General features: G+C 38.1%; 1 protein-coding gene across 1 annotated transcript in view; it reads left to right on the top strand.

The window, feature by feature from the left end:
• The window catches only part of LOC126232190 (uncharacterized), a 111,572-nt gene extending 93,074 nt beyond the window's left edge, over window positions 1-18,498 (top strand). The window contains exons 6-7 of the mRNA XM_049942488.1: window positions 18,083-18,120; window positions 18,312-18,498. Coding sequence (XP_049798445.1) covers window positions 18,083-18,120; window positions 18,312-18,498 — 225 coding nt within the window. The remainder of the gene's footprint in view (window positions 1-18,082; window positions 18,121-18,311) is intronic.
• Window positions 18,499-23,984: the final 5,486 nt, after the last annotated feature.

Raw genomic sequence — 23,984 nt, 5'->3', positions numbered from 1 at the left:
TGGGGAACAAGCTTTAAGTACCTTGCTGGAAATGCCATCAATTCCGTAAGAGCTTTTACTTTTCAGTGAGTTTATTATTTTACTGATCTCAGAGGGAGAGGTTTGTGGAATTACAGTTGTTTCAGACTGCACAGGTATGGCCTCTTCTATTAGTAGCCTTGCCTCTTCTAGTGAAGATCTAGATCCTACTTTCTCCACAACATTTAAAAAATGATTATTGAAAATATTTTCAATTTCTGATTGTATGTTAGTACAGTTGTCATTCAGTTTTATGGCACTGAAGTCTTCCTGTGCTCTTGGTTGCCCTGTTTCCCTTTCAATAATATTCCAAATTGCTTTAATTTTATTATCAGAGTTACTGATCTCAGACATGATACACATGCTTCTGGACTTTTTAATAACTTTCCTTAGTACCGCACAATAGTTTTTATAATATTGAACAATTTCGGGGTCGTACTCCCTCTTGCTGTTAGATGCAGTTCTCTTTTACGGTTGCACGATATTCTTATTCCTTTAGCTAGCCAAGGTTTTTTTATATTTGTTCTTGGAATTATGTTTAGCTATTTTCTTGGGAAAACAATTTTCAAATACCCTTAAAATGTATCGTGAAATAATTATATTTCATGTTTGCATCGGGTTCCTTATACACTTCATCCCAATCTAGCTGCTGTATGCTTTCTCTGAAGTTGGCAATATTTATATTGCTAATTGAACGCACTGCTTTGAAAGTATGATTTGATATACTGCATGGAGCTATGTCATGTACTGTAACTAGCTGTGCACCATGATCTGAAAGACTATTCTCAACAGGATAAGCATTTATTTCCTTAAACTTATCTTGGTATATAAAAAAGTTATCTATCAACGTACTGCTATTTTTTGTTATCCGAGTAGGAAAATCAATGACAGAGCTCAAATTGAAAGAACTGAGTAATACTATAAGGTCATTCTTCCTATTACACTCTTTCAGGGAATCAACATTGAAATCCCACAAATGATAATTTGCTTCCCCCTGTCTGACCTATAGCACAACAAAGCACCACGTTTTCTAGAAATAGCTGGAAATTCCCTGATGGGGACCTATACACTGTTACAATTATGAAAGTGCCATCATTTAGTTGAAGTTCAGTGGCACATGCTTCGATATGTTGCTCTACACAAAATGTTTTAGTTTCTAATTTTTTTACACTGTGGAAGCTTTTGACATATATGGCAACTCCTCCTCTCATCATATTATCTCTACTTACATGTGCAGCTAACTTGTACCCATTGATGCCAACCTTTTGCTTATCAGTGACAATGTTATGCTCAGACAGGCATAGTACATCTATTACATTCTCAGTTTCTATATTTTCTAAACAAAGCAGAAGCTCATCAATTTTATTCTTCAATCCTCCAATATTTTGATGGAATATACTAACATTATTTTTGACTTTACTTTTGTGAGTATCTTGAACTTTAAAATCTTTAGTACTTGTCTGGCTGAGTCAACCACTGGACACCATGAGATGTAGTTCCTCCCACCTTTAAATATCCTGCTATCAGCCCAGCCAGTTTACCCTTCCCTTCCTTGTTGAGGTGTAGGCCATGTCTAGTATAGTCCCACCTACTGAGTGAATCAACAGGAACCACACCAATGTGTGACCCTGCACCAGATCCAAGCAGCTGTTCCAACTCCAAATTAACTCTCCTGACAGAAGAGCTCAAATGAGGTCGGTCGTGGCGCTCCAGAATCGACACAAATCCAACACTGGTATGCCTCAATGTTGTTGCAATCTTCGCCAGGTCACACTCTATGCTCTACCCCAGATCTCTGTCAATACTGTTGCCTGGCCCACCGACAATAACCACGGTATCTTCCTTAGAAAAGCCTCTACATAGTGAACCTCAATCTTCTGTAACCTGCCCCAGTACAGCAGTTGGTTTGAAAAAACTTGTGACCTGGTATTCTGACCCTAATTCATCCTGCAGAAATTGGCCCACACCCGTAGCATGCTAAATACCTAGCAACAAGACATTCTTTCGCTTTGCAGACTCCCCTACATTCTTAATGAATTTGCTCCTGAAAGTTCGTTGAGCCCTGTCTACATCTACTTCTGTGAGAGGCTCATCAGTTTCTGACTGAGGCAACAGGTCAAACCTATTTTGTACATTAATAACAAAGCTGTCAGAAGAATTTCTTGGACTGTTCCTTATGCCTGTTGCCACTTCCCACCCCTGTTTACCCTTCTCCCCCCTTAACCTGCCCAGTTCTCGGCTAGCCTCATCTAACTCAGCCTGAAGGGCGGCAATTTTCCCCTCCTGTTCCACAATCTTTCTATCTCTACTGCATAACCTACAGAACCACTGATGAGTCTCGCTCATTTTCCCAAATCCCACGCCACTACCATCGCCCCATAGTTACTACATCCATCACACCAGACCCCGGAGAAACAATGAAAATTCGTGTACGAAAAATTAGGCCTACTCGCGACTATGTAAACAGTGGTTCAGAAGTCTTTTCTTGGAAACTAGTTACGAGATGACGACACTCTACAGATATAAAGGGGCAGCAAACGTATTTAGCACATTAAACTATCAGTAAATGCACTTAAAATTGCGGTATGAACTTTAATCTGAAAGCTCAAAAGTTCGGCCTGTCCGCGATATGTAAACAAAATGAACTTCACGTGATTACTGTGAAAATATGCGAGTAAGACAAACTTTTAATGGTACGCTAGAAGAGCACTATAATTAAAGTAATAAATTAGTTTAAAGCGTTAAAAATAGATTACTACTTAAATTACTTACCTAGTACGAGAGCTGTGACTCAGACGTCCGTATAGCAGGTGCAGGGCTACCAACCTCAAAGCTCAAAGAACAAAGCATACCAAAGTACACTGTGATAAGGGAACAGGGTTCCTTGAAGTCAAAGTGGGAGGTATCTCCAGGAGGAGGGAGATTTTATGGCCAAGGCCAGCAGGCTTTGCACTGGTCAGTGAATGGCCGACTGGAGACAGGAGGAGAAACATCCTGAACAGAGCTAGAATCTGTGCACAACGATACTGAAAGCAAGATAAATGGAATAATAGCAGTGTGTACTGTTACTGGTTCTACTGATGAGTAACCACAGTAATATGATGATAAATTGTTAAATAAAACTAGAAGTAAGAAGGTAAATTATCATCTGAATCAGGGCCTTGTAACGATAGTCAAGTAATAGTGAATTAACGAGTTGTATTGGTATTGGTACTGGAGGTATTATAATTGAGAAAATTTGTACTAAAAGTAATACTAGACAAATAGATACACTACTGACGATTAAAATTGCTACACCACGAAGATGCCGCGCTACAGACGTGAAATTTGACGGACAGGAAGAAGATGCTGTGATATACAAACGATTAGCTTTTAAGAGCATTCACACAAGGTTGGCGCACGTGGCGACACATGCAACGTGCTGACATGAGGAAAGTTTCCAACCGATTTCTCATATACAAACAGCAGTTGACCGGCGTTGCCTGGTGAAACGTTGTTGTGATGCCTCGTGTAAGGAGGAGAAATGCATATCACCACGTTTCCGACTTTGATAAAGGTCGGATTGTAGCTTATCGCGATTGCGGTTTATCGTATCGCGACACTGCTGTTCGCGTTGGTCAAGATCCAATGACTGTTGGCAGAATATGGAATCGGTGGGTTCAGGAGAGTAATCCAAAACGCCGTGCTGGATTGCAACGGCCTCGTATCACTAGCAGTCGAGATGACAGGCATCTTATCCGCACAGCTGTAACGGATCGTGCAGCCACGTCTCGATCCCTGAGTCAACAGATGGGGACGTTTGCAAGACAACAGCCATCTACACGAACAGTTCGGTGACGTTTGCAGCAGCACGGACTATCAGCTCAGTGACCGTGCTTGCGGTTACCTTTGACGCTGCATCACAGACAGGAGCGCCTATGATGGTGTACTCGACGACGAACCTGGGTGCACGAATGGCAAAACGTCATTTTGTCGGATGAATCCAGGTTCTGTTTACAGCATCATGATGGTCGCATCTATGTTTGGCGACATCGCAGTGAACGCACATCGGAAGCGCGTATTGGTCATGGCCATACTGGCGTATCACCTGGCGTGATGGTATGGGGTGCCATTAGCTATGCGTATCAGTCACCTCTTGTTCGCATTAACGGCACTTTGAACAGTGGACGTTACATTTCAGATGTGTTACGACCCGTGGCTCTACCCCTCATTCGATCCCTGCGAAACCCTACATTACAGCAGGATAATTCACGTCCGCATATTGCGGGTCCTGTAGGGGCCATTATGGATACAGAAAATGTTACACTGCTGCCCTGGCCAGCACATTCTCCAGATATCTCACAATGGTGGCCGAGCAACTGGCTCGTCACAATACGCCAGTCACTACCCTTGACGAACTGTGGTATCGTGTTGAAGCTGCATTGGCAGCTGTACCTGTACACGCCATCCAAGCTCTGTTTGACTCAATGCCCTGGCGTATCAAGGCCTTTCTTACAGCTAGAGGTGGTTGTTCTGGGTACTGATTTCTCCGGAACTAAGCACCCAAATTGCGTGAAAATGTAATCACATGTCAGTTCTAGTATAATATATTTGTCCAATGAATACCCGTTTATCATCTGCATTACTTCTTGGTGTACCAATTTTAATGGCCAGTAGTGTAATAATAAGAGGGGAGACTGTTTTAAGTGAAATAAATTGTTTCTTTACAGACTAAAGATATGAAAGTACACACACACACACACAATTAGAAGCAGCAAGAGTTGACACATTTTTTAGCTTCTGAAGTCTAGACATTCCAGTTGATCTGAATTTCAGACTGATCGTTCCTATTTTAGATCTTCACCAAATCCTGCCATCATCTGTCCACAAGTTTTGTAGCTGAAACCTTGAAATCACACTGTTCAATATCTTTAGTCTTTCAAAAGTGAGATCCTTGCTTCTTATCAGACCAACCTCAGGAGTTTCTGGCTCAAAAGCATGTCACCTCATATGGAGTCATTATAATAAAATAACTATTTTTGTCAACGTAAAACTACTACTGGAATAGCTCTTTGCTGCAGAATGTACTGTGATTCATGGTCAAACAAAAATGACTGTTTGGGAAGCAGGAAAGGAAAATTCTCAAATAAAAAAATCTGGACCAGTTTCCTCTGAATGAATTAGGATAAAGACGTCCTTTAGAGAGATCTATAGATAGATGGAAACAATAACAGACGCCTTTAGATGAGGAAGGAAAAATTCTGTGGATGTATCACAGGATGAACAGCAGACTCAGAACGCAGATATTTGAGGCAGAAAACACTAGAAAAAAACAGTTCAAAATGGATCATGGGTCTAGAAGAAGATACTAAAGAAGTGGGACTATCACAAGATAAAATAATCAATCGAGAAAAGTTTAGAAAAACCATGAAACCTACAATTAAACAACAGTGCATGGAAACAAATGTTCGGAAGACCACAGGAGAGACCATAGTGGACATAATTAGAGAAATTGGGAAGAATGTAGGAATAAGAAGAAAATGTTACATTTAGACAACATCTTTTGAAAGGTAACATATGTAATAATAATAATAATAATAATGGCCCGTGAGGGGATTGCCAACCCCCATCGGGCGCGTCCCCAGGTGGCGGATAGGGGAATGCTCGGCAGATATGCCGGGTAGGTGGGAAATAAAATACCACCCGCGGACCAAATGACAACCAAAACCCGTGCTGCGTCTGACTTGGAACAAGCGGCAGTATGGTCAGCGTCTGTCCACCAGGAGGTGCGGCTGCAAACATGCTCCAGGAACTTACAATCCCTGGTTCTAAACCACTAGCGAAAGCTAGAAAATAAATAACAAGCAAACATGACTCGTACAAGTAAAGACAAAATTACCCCAGGTGGACAATCCACCCACTGCAAAGTGGCAACCAAGCATTCGGATTCTGGGGAGCTTGGACTTATACGAGAGAGCAAGTCGGAGTGCTCTGGTAAACTACCGCAGAAAACACATACTTACATTGGCACCTTTAACATTCAGACGCTCATTCAAACAGGAAAATTGCACAACCTCACGACAGAATTAACTAAACAGAAAATCCAAATCCTCGCCGTACAAGAAACACGCTTCAGGGACTCAGAAACAGTAGACTATAATAATTACAGAATTTTCAAAAGTGGAACGAACAAGACAATTTGTAAAGGAGCAGCACTATTTGGCATGGCCTTTATTGTGGACAAAAAAGTTCTAGATTCAGTAAAGGATGTAAAACCCATCAACAATCGTCTTATGACAATGAGAATTAAACATGCAAACAAAAACTACACTTTCATCAATGTACATGCACCAACAAATGGGGACAATAAAAAAGAGCCCGAAAAAACGGAAAGATTTTGGGAAGAACTCGAAACAGAGATGTCAAAAATTCCAACAGAGGATGTGAAAATTTTGCTTGGTGACTTCAATGCACAAATTGGCAAGGACCGCAAATATAAGAAGACAGTAGGGGGCTACCCCGCACACAAATTTACAAATAAAAATGGTGTACGATTTGTGGAGTTATGCCAACAAAACAATCTCAAAATTATGTCAACCTCATTACGAAAAAAACCCAAAAAACAAAAAACATGGTGATCACCCATCCATCATCTAGGAGAATTCCAGATTGACCACATTGCAATATCATATGAGTACCAAAAAGAAATTCATGATGTACAAGTGCGCAGAGGCGCAAATGTTGATTCAGACCATTACTTAACTAGAATTAAAATTAAATTCACACCTAAAAGGAAATGTAACAGGAGAACACCCGTGATCCCGAAGTTCGACCTACACAGAATTAAAGATTCGAGGATCACAGAAAAATGGGAAGACCAACCTGCAGAAGAGTGGCCAAAATTTCGAACTAAAATCCTCAAAACAGCGAAAGAACTAATCCCACTACGTAAAAAACCAAAACACCCATGGTGGAACCAGGAATGTGAAGACGCTCTAGAAGAGAGAAAAAAAGCGTTTCAAAATTACAATTGCAACAAATCAGAAGAAACCCACAAGAAATTCCTTGAAGTCCGCAAACAAGCATCCAAGATTTTACGGCAAAACAAACGGAAATATGTAAATGACCAACTAAAATCGATAGAAGACAACTTTAAAAATTACAACACACACGATTTCTATAAAACCTTTGCAAACCACATTAAAGGGTACTGTCCACAGAACCTCTGCTTCCGAAAATCAAATGGTAAACTGGCCTTAACAAATAAGGAAAATTGTGAAGAACTAGCGAAATATTTTTCAAAGCTTTTAAACTGTCCAGAACCTAAGGAGAGGTTTCCGAAAATACAACCAGAAACCGTATCAGAAAACTCAGCACCACCAACAAAAGAAGAAATTTATTCACATATCCAGAAGCTTAAAAATAACAAAGCATCAGGTGAAGATGGAATTGTAGCTGAACTCCTGAAAAATTTAGGTCCAAATTCACTCAGAGAAATCACACACATTATCCAAAATATTTGGCAAACCGAAAAAATCCCAGATGACTGGAAGATCGCACTAATTCACCCACTACACAAAAAGGGTGACAAATCAGATGTGAACAACTATAGAGGGATCTCGCTTTTACCAGTCACCTATAAAATTTTGTCAGCCTGTCTCCTGAAGAGAACACAAGAACAACTAGAATCAAAATTATCTGAATACCAAGCAGGATTCAGAAGAAACAGGTCATGCCCAGAACAAATTTTTAACCTCAAAACCATAGTCAAAATGCGAGCTCTCAGACAAAAGCCATTAGTATGCACATTTGTAGACTTTAAGAAAGCATACGATTCAATAGATAGACCCTCATTATTTCAAATTTTAGAAGAAAGGGGATTAGATTACAAGACACGAGAACTAATAAAACAAACACTAACTGACACGAAGTCTAAAATAAAATTCATGGGAGAAATTTCGGAGCCCTTCGGCATTCAGACAGGTGTGAGACAAGGCGATGGACTCTCTCCTCTTTTGTTCAACATCGTTCTTGACAAAGTTATGGAGGAATGGGAGAAACAACTACGGAAAAATGAGTGTTGGAAACCAATTTCACTTGGCTTTTCCAAAAACAATCTTTACATTCCATACCTCGCTTTTGCAGATGATCTAGCAATACTAGCGGAGGATGAGCAGACCGCCATTAAACAGATTGACACACTCAAAGAATGTGCTGAGAAAGTTGGGCTACAAATCTCATTTGAAAAAACTGAATTCCTATGTTCAAAAGTAGAAATTGCAAGCTTAAAAACAAAATATGGCAAAATCAATAGAATCCCGTATTTTAAGTACCTCGGAGAATACATTGAACCAACAGGCCAAGAAATAGTATCACAGCAAAATCGTTTACAAAAAGTCAAAAAAGCATTCTGGTTAGTCCACAACCTCTACAACAAGAAATCCTTGTCAAGACAAACTAAAATTCGGCATTACAATACCGTCATAAAACCAACAGTCCTCTATGCAAGTGAAACACTAGTACTGAACAGAAAGCGAGAACTCGAAGACATCAAAAAAGAAGAGAGAAAAATCATTAGGAAAATTTTAGGAGCGAGACAGACTAAAGATGGCTACAGACTGCAAACAATCAAAACAACAGAAAAGTTTTCAAACATAGAAATTGATTTTAAGAAAAGGCGACTGAAATTCTTTGGTCATCTTAGCAGATTACCAGAAAACCGTTTGACCAGAAAGCTAATAAATTACGTAACCTCACTTAAAGCTTCAACACCTTGGATGATCGAAGTTAGAAAAGACCTCACCAACGCGGATATAACAGCAACCGATATTTCAGACAGAGATACTTTTAAGCACAAAGTAGAGAAGTGGAAAGTTTTACCAGAGCAACCAAAACAAAAACAGTACAGACCGAAGTGGTCAGAAGAGCGAAAGCAAGCCTTCTCAAAAAGAATGAAGATCTATTGGAGCAACAAGAAGAACCAGAAAAAAAGTTGATTGTCATTTGCTTAATGTCATTTGCTTAATGTCTTCCGTTATTGGGAGAATTCATAAATAATAATAATAATAATAATAATAATAATGGAGGCCCGGGAAAAGAATAGGCCTCCGGTATGTTATGCCAGTCGTAAAAGGTGACGAAAAGAACAAACCACTAATAGGGCTAACCCCCCTTTTTAGTGTGATTACTTGGTTCAGGACAGAACTAAAGAAGCCTCGGACAAGCGCCGTCATGGTCGGGGACGACGCTTGAACCCTATGCCCGCCCACAATGGTAACGACACTGCTAGCCAACTGGAAAATGATTTAAATCCAAATAGAGGTGTTTTGCAGGATATGCTTCCTGCAACCACCCTAGAAGGAAAACAAAGACAGAGGACGAGATGGTCAGATGAAGTTAATCGACACCTCATGTTCTGTTATTACCAAGTAACAAACCTAGGAACCAACACAACTGGATACTGATGACAAGTACACACAACATTTGTTACCAGATACCCAGAATTAAAATTTTTAACAGAACAACGACTAGCTGATCAGATCCGTGTAATAATCAAAAATAACAGGATACCCCAGTCAGAATTAGAAAACATCAAACAACAAGTACAACAAATACTAGAACAAAATAATGTGCAATCAGAAGAAGAAGAAAATACAGTAATGGACTCAAACATCCCAGAGCAAACAAACAAAGAACAACACACATCAATTAAACAATCAGAGGAAAACGACATCTTAAGACAGCCACCAGAACAAGCACAAATAAAACACGAAGTGACACACATGTTAGATATAGAAGAGAAATTTCAGCTGACATATATAAAATACAAAGACACAAATACAGACATTAGACCATTCTTGCATAGACCACCAAATAACCCACAAGTCGAAACAACAATAAAAACTATCAACACAATCATACACAACAAAATAAATGAAAATACAACTATGGAAGAGTTACAACTACTTGTTTATATAGGAGCACTCACTACACTAAATATACACACTAGGCAGAGATCAGAACCAACCAACACACAGAAGAAACTCACAAAACCAGCATGGCAACACAGGCTACAGATCAGAATAGAAAAACTGAGAAAAGACATTGGACAGCTAACACAATTTATAAGAAATGAAATGTCAGAAAAAAACGAAAAAGGTTAGGTAAAATCTCACAAGAAGAAGCGATAGAGCAATTAGATGAGAAAAAGCTGAAATTACTAGCATTGGCCAAACGACCTAGGAGATACAAAAAAAGTGAAAATAGAAGGAAACAAAACCAAACAATCAACGCAAACCAAAAGAAATTTTACCAGACAATAGATAAGACACACATTAAAATACACAATCCACCATACATAACAGACATGGAACACTTCTGGAGCAACATATGGTCAAACCCAGTACAACATAACAGGCATGCACGGTGGATACAAGCAGAAGCAGAAACAGACACATACAAGATGGTACCACAAATGCCTGAAGTGATAATTTTGCAACATGAAGTCGCACAAGCAATTAATTCTACTCACAATTGGAAAGCCCCTGGAAAAGATAAAATAGCAAATTTCTGGTTAATGAAATTCACCTCAACACATTCACATCTATCTAAATTATTTAACAGTTACATTGCAGACCCATACACATTCCCTGATACACTTACACATGGAATAACTTATCTGAAACCTAAAGATCAAGCAGACACAGCAAACCCAGCTAAATATCGCCCCATGACATGCCTACCAACAATATACAAAATATTAACTTCAGTCATTACACAGAAATTAATGACACATACAACACAGAACAAAATTATAAATGAAGAACAAAAAGGCTGCTGCAAAGGAGCACGAGGATGTAAAGAGCAACTGATAATAGATACAGAGGTGACATATCAAGCTAAAACCAAACAAAGGTCACTACACTACGCATACATTGATTATCAAAAAGCTTTTGATAGTGTACCCCACTCACGGTTACTACAAATATTGGAAACATACACAGTAGATCCTAAATTGATACAGTTCCTAAACATAGTAATGAAAAATTGGAAAACCACACTTAATATCCAAACAAATTCAAATAATATCACATCACAGCCAATACAGATTAAGTGTGGAATATATCAAGGAGACTCATTAAGTCCTTTCTGGTTCTGCCTTGCTCTGAACCCACTATACAACATGCTACATAATACAAATTACGGATCCAATATTACTGAAATGTACCAACACAAAATCACACAACTGCTATACATGGATGATCTAAAACTAGTGGCAGCAACAAATCAACAAGTCAACCAATTACTAAAGATAACAGAAGTATTCAGCAATGATATATATATATATGGCTTTTGGAACAGACAAATGTAAGAAAAATAGCATAGTCAAGGGAAAACACACTAAACAAGAAGATTACATATTGGATAACTACAGCGACTGCATAGAAGCGATGGAAAAAACAGATGCCTATAAATATCTAGGATACCGACAAAAATAGGAATATATAATACAAATACTAAAGAAGAACAAAAAACAAATACAATGACTAACAAAAATACTGAAAACAGGTTTGACAGCAAGAAACAGGACAAAAGCTGTAAATACTTGTTGTTGTTGTTGTTGTTGTTGTTGTTGTTGTTGTCTTCAGTCCTGAGACTGGTTTGATACAGCACTGCATGCTACTCTATCCTGTGCAAGCTCCTTCATCTCCCAGTACCTACTGCAACATACATCCTTCTGAATCTGCTTAGTGTATTCATCTCTTGGTCTCCCTCTACGATTTTTACCCTCCACGCTGCCCTCCAATGCTAAATTTGTGATCCTTGATGGCTCAAAACATGTCCTACCAACCGATCCCTTCTTCTAGTCAAGTTGTGCTACAAACTTCTCTTCTCCCCAATCCTATTTAATACCTCCTCATTAGTTACGTGATCTACCCACCTAATCTTCAACATTCTTCTGTAACACCACATTTCGAAAGCTTCTAGTCTCTTCTTGTCCAAATTATTTATTGTCCATGTTTCACTTCCATACATGGCTACACTCCATACAAATACTTTCAGAAACTACTTCCTGACACTTAAATCTATACTCGATGCCAACAAATTTCTCTTCTTCAGAAACTCTTTTCTTGCCATTGCCAGTCTACATTCTATATCCTCTCTACTTCGACCATCATCACTTATTTTGCTCCCGAAATAGCAAACTCCTTTACTACTTTAAGTGTCTCATTTCCTAATCTAATTCCCTCAGCATCACCCGACTTAATTCGACTACACTCCATTATCCTCGTTTTGCTGTTGTTGATGTTCATCTTATATCCTCCTTTCAAGACCCTCTCTATTCCATTCAACTGCTCTTCCAAGTCCTTTGCTGTTTCTGACAGAATTACAATGTCATCGGCGAATCTCGAAGTTTTTATTTCTTCTCCCTGGATTTTAATACCTACGCCAAATTTTTCTTTTGTTTCCTTTACTGCTTACTCAATATCCAGGTTGAATAACATCGGGGAGAGGCTACAACCCTGTCTCACTCCCTTCCAAACCACTGCTTCCCCTTCTTGTCCCTAGACTGTTATAACAGCATCTGGTTTCTATACAAATTGTATATAGCCTTTCGCTCCCTGTATTTTACCCCTGCCACCTTCAGAATTTGAAAGAGAGTATTCCAGTTAACGTTGTCAAAAGCTTTCTCTAAGTCTACAAATGTTAGAAACGTAGGTTTGCCTTTCCTAAATCTTCCTTCTAAGATAAGTCTTAAGGTCAGTATTGCCTCACGTGTACAATATTTCTATGGAATCCAAACTAATCTTCCCCAAAGTCGACTTCTACTAGTTTTTCCATTCGTCTGTAACGAATTCGCGTTAGTATTTTGCAGCTGTTGCTTATGGAACTGGTTGTTCGGTAATTTTCACATCTGTCATCACCTGCTTTCTTTGGGATTGGAATTATTATATTCTTCTTGAAGTCTGAGGGAATTTCGCCTGTCTCATGCATCTGGCTCACCAGATGGTAGTTTTGTCAGGACTGGTTCTCCCAAGGCAGTCAGTAGTTCTAATGGAATGTTGTGTACTCCTGGGGCCTTTTTTCGACTCAGGTCTTTTAGTGCTCTGTCAAACTCCTCACGCAGTATCGTATCTCCCATTTCATCTTCATCTACATCCTCTTCCATTTCCATAATATTGTCCTCAAGTACATGACCCTTGTATAGTCCCTCTATATACTCCTTCCACTTTTTGCTTTCCCTTCTTGCTTAGAGCTGGGTTTCCATCTGAGCTCTTGATATTCATACAAGTGGCTCTCTTTTCTCGAAAGGTCCCTTTATTTTTCCTGTGGGCAGTGTGTATCTTACCCCTAGTGAGATAAGCCTCTACATCCTTACATTTGTCCTCAAGCGATGCCTGCTTAGCCGTTTTGCAATTCCTGTCGATCTCATTTTTGAGACGTTTGTATTCCTTTTTGCCTTATTCATTTATTGCATTTTTATATTTTCTCCTTTCATCAATTAAATTCAATATTTCTTCTGTTACCCAAGGACGCCTACTAGCACTTGCTTTTTTACGTACTTCATCCTCTGCTGCCTTTACTACTTCATCTCTCAAAGCTACCCATTCTTCATCTACTGTATTTGTTTCCCCAATTCCTGTCAGTTGTTCCCTTATGCTGTCCCTGAAACTCTGTACAACCTCTGGTTTACTCAGTTTATCCAGGTCCCATCTCCTTAAATTCCCACCTTTTTGCACTTTCTTCATTTGTAATCTAAGATTCATAACCAATAGATTGTGGTCAGAGTCCACATCTGCCCCTGGAAATATCTTAAAATTTAAAACCTGGTTCCTAAATCTCTGTCTTACCATTATATAATCTATCTGATACCTTTTAGTATCTCCAGGGTTCTTCCGTGTATACAACCTTCTTTCATGATTCTTAAAACAAGTGTTAACTGTGATTAAGTTATGCTCTGCGGAAAATTCTACCAGATGGCTTCCTCTTTCATTTCCTACCCCCAATCCATATTCACCCACTATATTTCCTTCTCTCCCTTTTCCTACTCTCGAATTCCAGTCACCCATGACTATTAAATTTTCATCTCCCTTCACTACCTGAATAATTTCTTTTATCTCATCATACATTTCGTTAATTTCTTCGTCATCTTCATAGCTAGTTTGTATATAAACTTGTACTACTGTAGTAGGCGTGGGCTTCGTGTCTATCTTAGCCACAATAATACGTTCACTATACTGTTTGTAATAGCTTATCCGCACTCGTATTTATTTAAATTCATTATTAAACCTACTCCTGCATTACCCCTGTTTGATTTTGTGTTTATAACCCTGTTTTCACCTGACCAAAAGTCTTGTCCCACCTGCCAAAGAACTTCACTAATTCCCACTATATCTAACCTATCCATTTCCATTTTTAAATTTTCTGACCTACCTGCCCGATTAAGGGATCTGACATTCCGCACTCCGATCTGTAGAACGCCAGTGTTCTATCTCCTGATAACAACGTCCTCTTTACCCAAGAGGATGCTCTCATCATGCAACCATACAGTAAAGCTGCATGCCCCCAGGAAAAATTATGGCTGCAGTTTCCCCTTGTTTTCAGCCGTTCACAGTGCCAACACAGCAAAGCCATTTTGGTTACTGTTAAAAGGCCAGATCAGTCAATCATCCAGACTGTTGCCCCTGCAACTACTGAAAAGGCTGCTGCCCTCTTCTGGAACCACACCTTTGTCTGGCCTCTCAACGGATACTCCTCCGTTGTGGTTGCACCTACGGTACGACTATCTGTATCATTGAGGCACGTTAACCTCCTTCACCAACGGCAAGGTCCATGTTTCATGGGGGGGATAAATACTTATGCTATAAATACTTACGCTATACCAATATTGACCTATTCATTTGGAGTAGTGAAATAGAGTATTGCAGACCTAGAAGCACTCAATACACTTAACATGATCACAATGCCACAAATATAGAATACATCACATACATTCAGCAACAGAAAGATTCACATTAAGCAGAAAGGAAGGAGGAAGGGGATTTATCGACATAAAAAACCTACATTATGGACAGGTAGACAATTTAAGAAAATTCTTTATAGAACGAGCAGAAACTAGCAAAATACACACGGCAATCACTCATATATATACATTGGGTACACCATTTCAATTTCATAACCACTTCTACAACCCTTTAGATCGCATAACATCAACAGATGAAAAGAAAGTAAATTGGAAAAGAAAACAATACATGGCAAGCATCCTTATCATAACAAACCTGACATCATACTCACCAATAAAAAGAAGAAATTAACACAACTAATCGAAATATCCATACCCAATGTAACAAATATACAGAAGAAAACAGGAGAACAAATTGAAAAATACATCCAACTGGCTGTGGAAGTCAAGAATATGTGGCATCAGGATAAAGTTGACATTACACCAATTGTACTATGAACTGCAGGAGTCACACCACACAATATCAACAAGCACATCAACACAATACAGCTACATCCAAACGTATATATACAACTACAGAAATCTGTATTTATTGATATATGTTCAATTACCCGAAAGTTCCTAAATGCAATGTAACATACACCATACAGTTAAAAGGAAGTCAAACTTCATCAAGGTCTCAATCACTTTCCATTTTTAACCAGACATTACATCTGAGAAAGGAAAGAAATAATAATGATGCAATCTGGATGCATCTCCCGAAATTATCAGTGTGAGGAGATTAGCAATAGTCAAAGGTATCTCTGCCGGCGGCGGTGGCCGCGCGGTTCTAGACGCCTCTATCCGGAACTGCCTTGGTCATGGCTGTGCGTGATGTCCTTAGGTTAGTTAGGTTTAAGAAGTTCTAAGTTCTAGGGGACTGATGGCCTACAATGTTAAGTCCCGTAGAGATCAGAGCCATTTGAACCATTTTGAACCAAAGGTACCTTATTGTCATTAGGCTTTCGAAAAGTAATCTGCAACAGCAGCTTCTGCTTTTTAATGTGTGATGTATCACATTCTGCACCCATTAAGACAATATGATTTGTGGAACACAATGTGTGGATCAAAGAATGAACGAATGAATGAATAACCTTCCTATTATCTCTCTGGTCAGGGTATAGGCTATAGGGTGATTTCAACACTGAAAGAGAAATTAAATTTATGAAGAAAATACTAAAAATACTAAAAATTCTGAAATAAATTCAGCACATCAAGACAGAGCAAGATTACCATATTTTAGTGAAAGGGATGTGATGGCTGTGTAACCAGATTCTGTGGGTGTTCCGAAAAGATTCATCTTAATTCACAAGGCTATATCCTAGACACTAGTAAAGATATAAATGTAGGATAAATGTTGCTTAGATGTATCACTATAAAGCTTTTATTTCCAAAAGAACCATCAAATTTATCAAATGTACATATTCTATGTGCATGCAAGTATAATGGGGTACTTTTCATTTTGTCGTTTAGGTTCAATGTTTTCATTTACGTTTGATGAAAGTTCAGTATTCCCTCCACCAGATATGCAGCAAATATTGAGGCAATATACTTGTCCCATACTTACTGAAGCACATTCGGAGTTACTGTGATCAAAGTTGTTTCCTTAGCTATTCCCAAGTTGTAGGATGGCAACGCCAATTGATGGATCCTTTGACAAACCCTGACAAAAAAAAATTACATACTGCAAGAGCAGTCAAACTTCAAGGTCAGCAAATGAATGTGTGAGATGTATGCCCCTTATGGCTGATTGTTCAGAAGTGCTCTTTCATGCAGGTGACAGTGTGGCGATGCTCTATCCTGTTGAAAAATGATTTTTTTCTTGATAGTTTCCTTTGCATCTATCTCCAAACTTTTTATTATTTCTATTTATATCAACATTTCATTTCTGTCAAAGTTCCTTACAGTACTGATCGTATTTCTCATTAATGTCACTAAAGTTGTGCTTCATTAAATTACATAATTTGAATAACAAATAATGACCACTACCAAGAAACTGTTTGTTTCCTGTTGTAAAATATATTACACTTATCTTTGTTATTATTCATTACCAGTGCTGTTGTTGTTTTTGAACAAAAATTAGCTGTTTTACGTAATTGAAGTTGCTGTCAGGGATTACTGTCTGTACTTTTAATGCACACTAGTTTGTTTAATCTGAAATGTTTCACAAAATGTGATCATCTCTGGCTTTGATGACTGAATTTCTGGATTCTCCTTGCTGTTAAAGGTCTTCTCCTAGGCTCCAGTAACAGACTTGTTTGACTGCTATTGTAGTTGTCCACATTATTCTTCATGTATATTCATTATATACTGGCTCTTCTTGTTCTGCCACCTGAATTTATCAGCAGTTGCATTAATCCCTCCACTCCTGTGAAATGTATGAATGCACAGTCATTCATTTGAGAAGGACACTGTCCTCATGTTGACCATGTTGTTCATTTACTATTCATAATAATACGTGAATCTTTTTCATCTATATTCCTATAAAACACCACCACTTCATGTAATAATTCCTATTGCTTTTATGTCATGCTGTACTCCTAAATTTCCTCTGTGAATGAAATAGATGTGACATTTAACAATGTTAATGTTCCATGCAGTGAGCTATCTCACAAGAATGGAATAATACTCAATACTGCAGTTGTTTAAAAAATACATTTAATAGCATTTCAGATATAATTTTTTTCAGTTTTTTCTTTATCTGTTTCATCAATAAAATGGGTCCATTTTTTACATTTTTCTCTGGTATTTCACTTAACCATATGTGCATGGTAGGTGAAAGATGTTTCAGTACACTTTTATATTTCATGTATCACGAAGGAAATATGTATCAAATGAATCAATGTTTTTATAGTTATTTACACAGCTAAAAATAAAGTGCTGAAATGTGTTGATTCTTTCTTTAGCTTTTACTTTATTTTTTTACTTTTTCTTCAATTACTGCTACAGTTTTGTAGTATCTCTTTGTTAATGCTATTTTCAAGTATTTTGTGAAACAATCAGGTGTAAGTGGGTGTTAAAACAATTTTATTTACTTTTTCATCAATTTTAAATCGCCAGTAATTCTTTGTAATATTTCAGGTGGCAGCCTCAATAAGAAATGCATCTGATAGTACAAGGTATGTTTTTATTATTCACTGCACAATTTTTGGAGCAGTATAAATTCTTAGTTACTCCATGTGAAAGCAAAATAAACAATAACCCCTAGGGACCAAAATACCAGAAGTTGTGTATAAAAAGTTCTATTTTTGGAGTTCCATTTTTTTCTCCATATTAACCATTAATAATATACATTATATATGTACTACAGCAATATTATTCATGTTATTAGGGAAATCACTACTAGTCCGCTATTCTATTGTTGCAGAAGATTAAAAAGAAGCTTTACGATATTACGAGGTATATCATTCCCATTTATGACATTGGTTTGCAATAACAACACAAACAGCAAACATGAAAACCAAAACGCTTACATTAAATACTATACTGTAATTTGAAAAACTACACACTCAGATAAATTTCTAATGGCAAACATCCAGAATATTGTACTGTCACTAGAAGAAACAAAGGCCATCTCTAAAAAATTCTGTAAAAGTAACGATCAGTTCAGATATTGCAGCAAAAGGGTCCAAGGCATTTAACACTTAATGGTGGGTAGGCAGAATGGTCTTGTCCTCACATTCTTATGATGCATTTTGCACCTGAGACAGAAATGTTTGTACATCAGTTTCAGGACTGACTGCAGGATTTGGAATGTCTTCCAAAATATTCCATTCTTAGGTGAAGTGATTGTGACCATCTCCAGGCATTTCTAAATCAGTTCTGCATGTGTTGTGATGGAACTGATTCCAAATTTGTGTTGCATCCAATGCAATCGAAATTGGCATTTTAATCTTGTTTTCAGCAATACAGATTGCACAAGCGGCTTGTGATAAAATGTCTTCATAGAAGCAGTAACGCCTTGATTCAAACGCTGAAGGCAACTGAATGTATTTGGAGACAAAAGTTAACCTTTACCTTAGTTCATATTACAACAAACAAGCCATTTAAGATTAGCTGTCAGTTTTAGCTTTCCAATAATGACAGTAGACGCAAGGAAAAACATCAGTTTCATGTTCTTAAAACAAATGGGTTTCTCAGATGTACTGATCACCCAAGAATGTTGTTTATCTATGTCATATGACCTACAGACAAGTACAACGTTAAGCATTGTTTACTGCTGCCCCCACCATGGTACATGTCATCTTTTATTTTGTGGTTTGACTTGGCAGAAGTTGTAAAGAAATCCTAGTTTTGTCCGCATTGCAGATATAAGATACAGCAAACTTTTCTTTCACTTGTTCAAATTCATGAAACCAGTCCTTGCCCCACCTTCATCAATTTTATTCATTTCACTGCCAATAACTGAGCATCAAATGATGCCGCTGTTTTGGAACTTATACAGCTAACAAGCAAAAACACTGAAGTCTATTTTGAATGCCAAAATTTTTTGCCAGCTCATTTGTTGTTGACTGAATTATGGTTCCACTATAGGTACATTGGAAGTGTACATATAGCTGAACAGTTGTAAAAGTAAAAGTAAAAGTAAAAGTTTAGCATCTTCTTACGTAACACTTTTAAGTCACTTAGATTTGCACCTGGAATCCAGTGCAGCAGAATTAAGAACTTTTCATTTAAGTAGTGTGATTAATGTAGATCTGCTGAGTCTAATCTTTCTGCCAATTGTGTTGTTGCTCAATACACCGTGGTATCCTTCCTGCAGAATTTTTAGTATTACTTGCTGATCTAGGCTTTCTGCTTCCTATTGCTGTGACTACGCTTCTACTGCTTGGAACTGAATGTTACTAATAGTGGCTCCATTTAAAGAACGTAAAAGAACATCTCAACATAGAATGGCAATTATTGAAGGAATCTAGTTTTTCACTGTTGGTGTCATGATTGTTTACACAAAAGTCAGCCAGAGAAACATTAGGAAAAAAACAGTTTGTTATTCCTGCTGACTGAAATTTGTTTAAGCAGTAAAACTTTGTATAATGAAATTTGTTTAACCAGTAAAACTTCGTATAATGAATTTTTTTAACCAGTAAAACTTTGTACAATTTCATGTACATCACTGCCTGGACTTTTTTTATATGCTGGTGTTAAGGAAGTGCTCACTTTAAGTGAATTCATGTTAAGCATGGAATATAAAAGATTGTTCATTATTATCGATAAGTAAAAATATTACAAAGCAGTATGGTTAGTGACACATTCTGTAAAACAGCTGGTTTATGTTTCTGTTCCTTAATAAAAATAGTGTACTTCTTTTATACAAAAAAAGAAAAAGAAAGTGCAGGTGATGTGTCAGCAGCTGTATAGTGCTAACTATTGTAATTAACTATGACATGGAAGTCGCAGAAATTCAACATGGTGGGTAAAACCTAATGTCGTTTTATGTAGAACAAATAAGAGGAAAGGGTGAGTGGTTATATATGCAAATACTGGAGTCAAGTCTTGGTTCCTTCAGATTAATGAATGTCGTGATGAACAGCTCTTTGAACACTGTGTGAAGAATGTGAATTGGGAAACCTAAGCTTGTTGTATTGACAGTTTACAGACCACCATCATGATCTTAAATTTCATAAAGCAGCTGTAGGCAGCCTTTGTAAGGCCATGTAGACTGACTTGTGAGTGGTTATCTTTTGTGGTTTCAATGTTGATTTTCTGTCAGAAGCTAGAAATCAAGGACACCTGGAATTCCCAATGTCTGAATTTGCGAAATCTAACACAGTACAATTCCCCACAAGGACTTAATGGGCACACCACAAGCTTGGCTGATTTGGGAGCAAAACTGAAAGTCAGTGATTCATCTGGCCATGACAGTAAAATGAATATTGATCAATTGTGTTCAGGTCATAGGAGGAAAGCATTTTCATAACAGAATCACAGTAATTAGAGTGAAATTACTTGATGACTATTAACAACAGGTGTATAAGGTACACAGTGTGGTTGGACAATTAAACTTAGCGTTAATTATTTTCCTAGTCTTCTTATTCTCTAAAAACCATAATACTGAATGGAATGAGAGCAAGTGACGAATAACTTCTTGGGCTGAAATATCTTGTGCAAGGTAGAGAGAGCTCTACCAAATTGAGAAGACAACAAATTCTGCATAGTGAAATATTCAGCTGTACTGCCTGTAGTGCACTATCAGATCTTCCTTTCTGTTTAGTTAAGGTCTTTTTTCCTGGTACAAGATGTTCTCACCCCAAATTGTAGCCATGCTTTCTTGGTGCTAGAACTGTAGTTGATGCTTGACCTGTTGTATAGAAATGCTGGACTCATGAGATTTCCAAATTATGTTCAGGAAATAATTCAATTCCACATATACTGTGTATATCCATTTTAAACATTTAACATTGTTCACCTAGTAAATGCTCACAGAGCAGCGTGACTGCTATGTTTAGATACACATCCATTATTTGCAAAGCAATGCGAAGTAAAAGCTTAATATCTCTTGTTAGACTTACTTGATATGTGTCATACACACTTCAGCAATATTCTGAGGCAAGTCTTACAGCTGTTTGAAAGCATCACGTTTATAGCATGACTGAATTTCTCTGGTATCCTAGCAATGTATTATCTGGTATCAAAGCAGCTGAACCAATGTGGTATCTCCACATATTGCTACACTCAAAAATTAATGAGAGTAGTGATAAGACACTATATTTCTTCTTTCTTTGAACTACACTTTGTTTAGTCTGAATATTTAATGGTAGTTGCCAATTGTTGCACAATTTCAAAATTTTATCTAGGTATGAGTTGATAGATTCTTTTAATTACTTCATAATTGGCAGAGCTAGTAATTATATGTGCTTGTACAATTATGGATAGCTTTGCCTTTTTATCTGTTTTGCCTATGGTACTGAGTCCACAATATTGTACATAATAGTTTACTTCCATTTCTAGATTCTTATTTATAATTGCTTCTACTCATGCATTACTCCTGTTTCATTTTGTGTTGATAACTCTGTACTCACCTGACCAGAAATGTTGTTCCTCCTCCCTCTGTACCACACTAATTACCGCCATATCAAACTTAAACTTATCCATTTCTCATTTCATGTTCTCTTCCATACCCAATCAACCGACTTAACATTCCACACTCTGACTTGTAGCCATATTGTTCTTTTCCCTGATGATACCCACCAGAGTAACCGACTCCCAGAGATCTGTCATTATCATTAAACTATTCAGTAGGGGTGCATGTCCTTATGGATTATAACAGTTGTAATTCCTTCGCTTTTAGCTGTTCACAGTACTAACATTGCAAGGCCATGTTGGCTAATGGTACAAACTGTTGTGCATCTGTTTCTACATAGATACTCAGCAAGCCATCATACAGTATGGTGGCAGATGGTACCTGTACTACTAGAAAAACCTGTCATCCATCTTCATTAACCACATGTTAGTGTCTGGACTCTCCCTAGATATCCTTTCATTGCAATTTTATGTAGTGTATGTCTGTTTCGTTAAGTCATGCAAATTAATTCACTTTAGCAAGATACATACACTATGTGATACTACACCCCTATAACGTAATTTTTTCATATTAAGTGATCTGTGCTGCCACTTACTGCCATGTACTCCATACCAGCGACCTCAGTAGGCATTAGACATTGTGAGAAAGCACAATGGGGTGCTCTGTGGAACTCACGGATTTCGAACGTGGTCGGTGATTGGGTGTCGCTCGTGTCATACGTCGGTATGCGAGATTTCCATACTCCTAAACATCCTTAGGTCCACTGTTTCCGATGTGATAGTGAAGTGGAAACGTGAAGGGACACGTACAATACAAAAACTAAGGGCTGACCGCATCTGCTGACAAATGAAGACAATCCTATTGTGTAATAGGCAGACATCTATCCACACCATCACGCAGGAACTCCAAACTGCGTCAAGATCCGCTGCAAGTACTATAACAGTTAGGCAGGAGGTGAGAAAACAGATTTCATGATCAAGTGGCTGCTCACAAGCCACACATCATGCTGTTAAATGCCAAACAACACCTCGCTTCGTGTAAGGAACATGAACATTGGACGATTGAACAGTGGAAAAACGTTATGTGGTGTGACGAATCATGGTACACAATGTGGCAATCCAATGGCAGGGTGTGGGTATGGCGAATACCTGGTGAACATTGTCAGTGTGTGTAGTACCAACAGTAACATTTGGAGGTGGTGGTGTTGTGGTTTGGTCTCGTTTTTTATGGAGGGGCCTTGCATCCTTTGTTGTTTTGCATGGCACTATCACAGCACAGGCTTACATTAATGTTTCAAGCACCTTCTGGCTTCCCACTGCTGAAGAGAAATTCAGGGATGGCTCTTTCAACACGATCGATCACCTGTTGCACAGCCTGTGGCAGAGTGGTTACATGACAGTAACATCCCTGTAATGGACTGGCCTGCACAGAGTCCTGACCTGAGTCCTGTAGAAACTTACATTGATACCTCTCCTCAGTGTGGCACTCTGTGAAGAATGGGCTGCCATTTCCCAAGAAACATTCCAGTACCTGATTGAATGTATGCGTGTGAGAGTGTAAGCTGTCATCAAGAGTAAGAGTGGGCCAACACCATACTGAATACCAGCATTACTGATGGAGGGAGCAAGAAACCTGCAAGTTATTTTCGGCCAGGATTCCGGGTAATTTTGATCACATAGTGTTCATGTGGGAAATGGGTGTTACAAAACTGAAACACGTGAAATAACTTAGCCATTACCAAAAAGTCACAAAATTAGGAAGACATGACATTGTGCCATGGAGATGTTAATAGACTTCAATTGTACCATTCATATCATAGATTTTCACAACCTACTTTAGTGAGTTATTGTTTCTCACAAGTAATTTTTTGGAAGCTTCCCGACAATTAAGAATGGCTGGTAGAAATGAGGTAGCACATATTTGAGGAAAATTATGAATAACTAAAACGTTAATCCACAGATA

This window comes from Schistocerca nitens, unplaced genomic scaffold (assembly GCF_023898315.1).
Source record: "Schistocerca nitens isolate TAMUIC-IGC-003100 unplaced genomic scaffold, iqSchNite1.1 HiC_scaffold_466, whole genome shotgun sequence".
NCBI lineage: Eukaryota > Metazoa > Arthropoda > Insecta > Orthoptera > Acrididae > Schistocerca > Schistocerca nitens.
The sequence above is the reverse complement of the archived record's forward strand: the minus strand, read 5'-3'. Positions and strand labels throughout refer to the sequence as shown.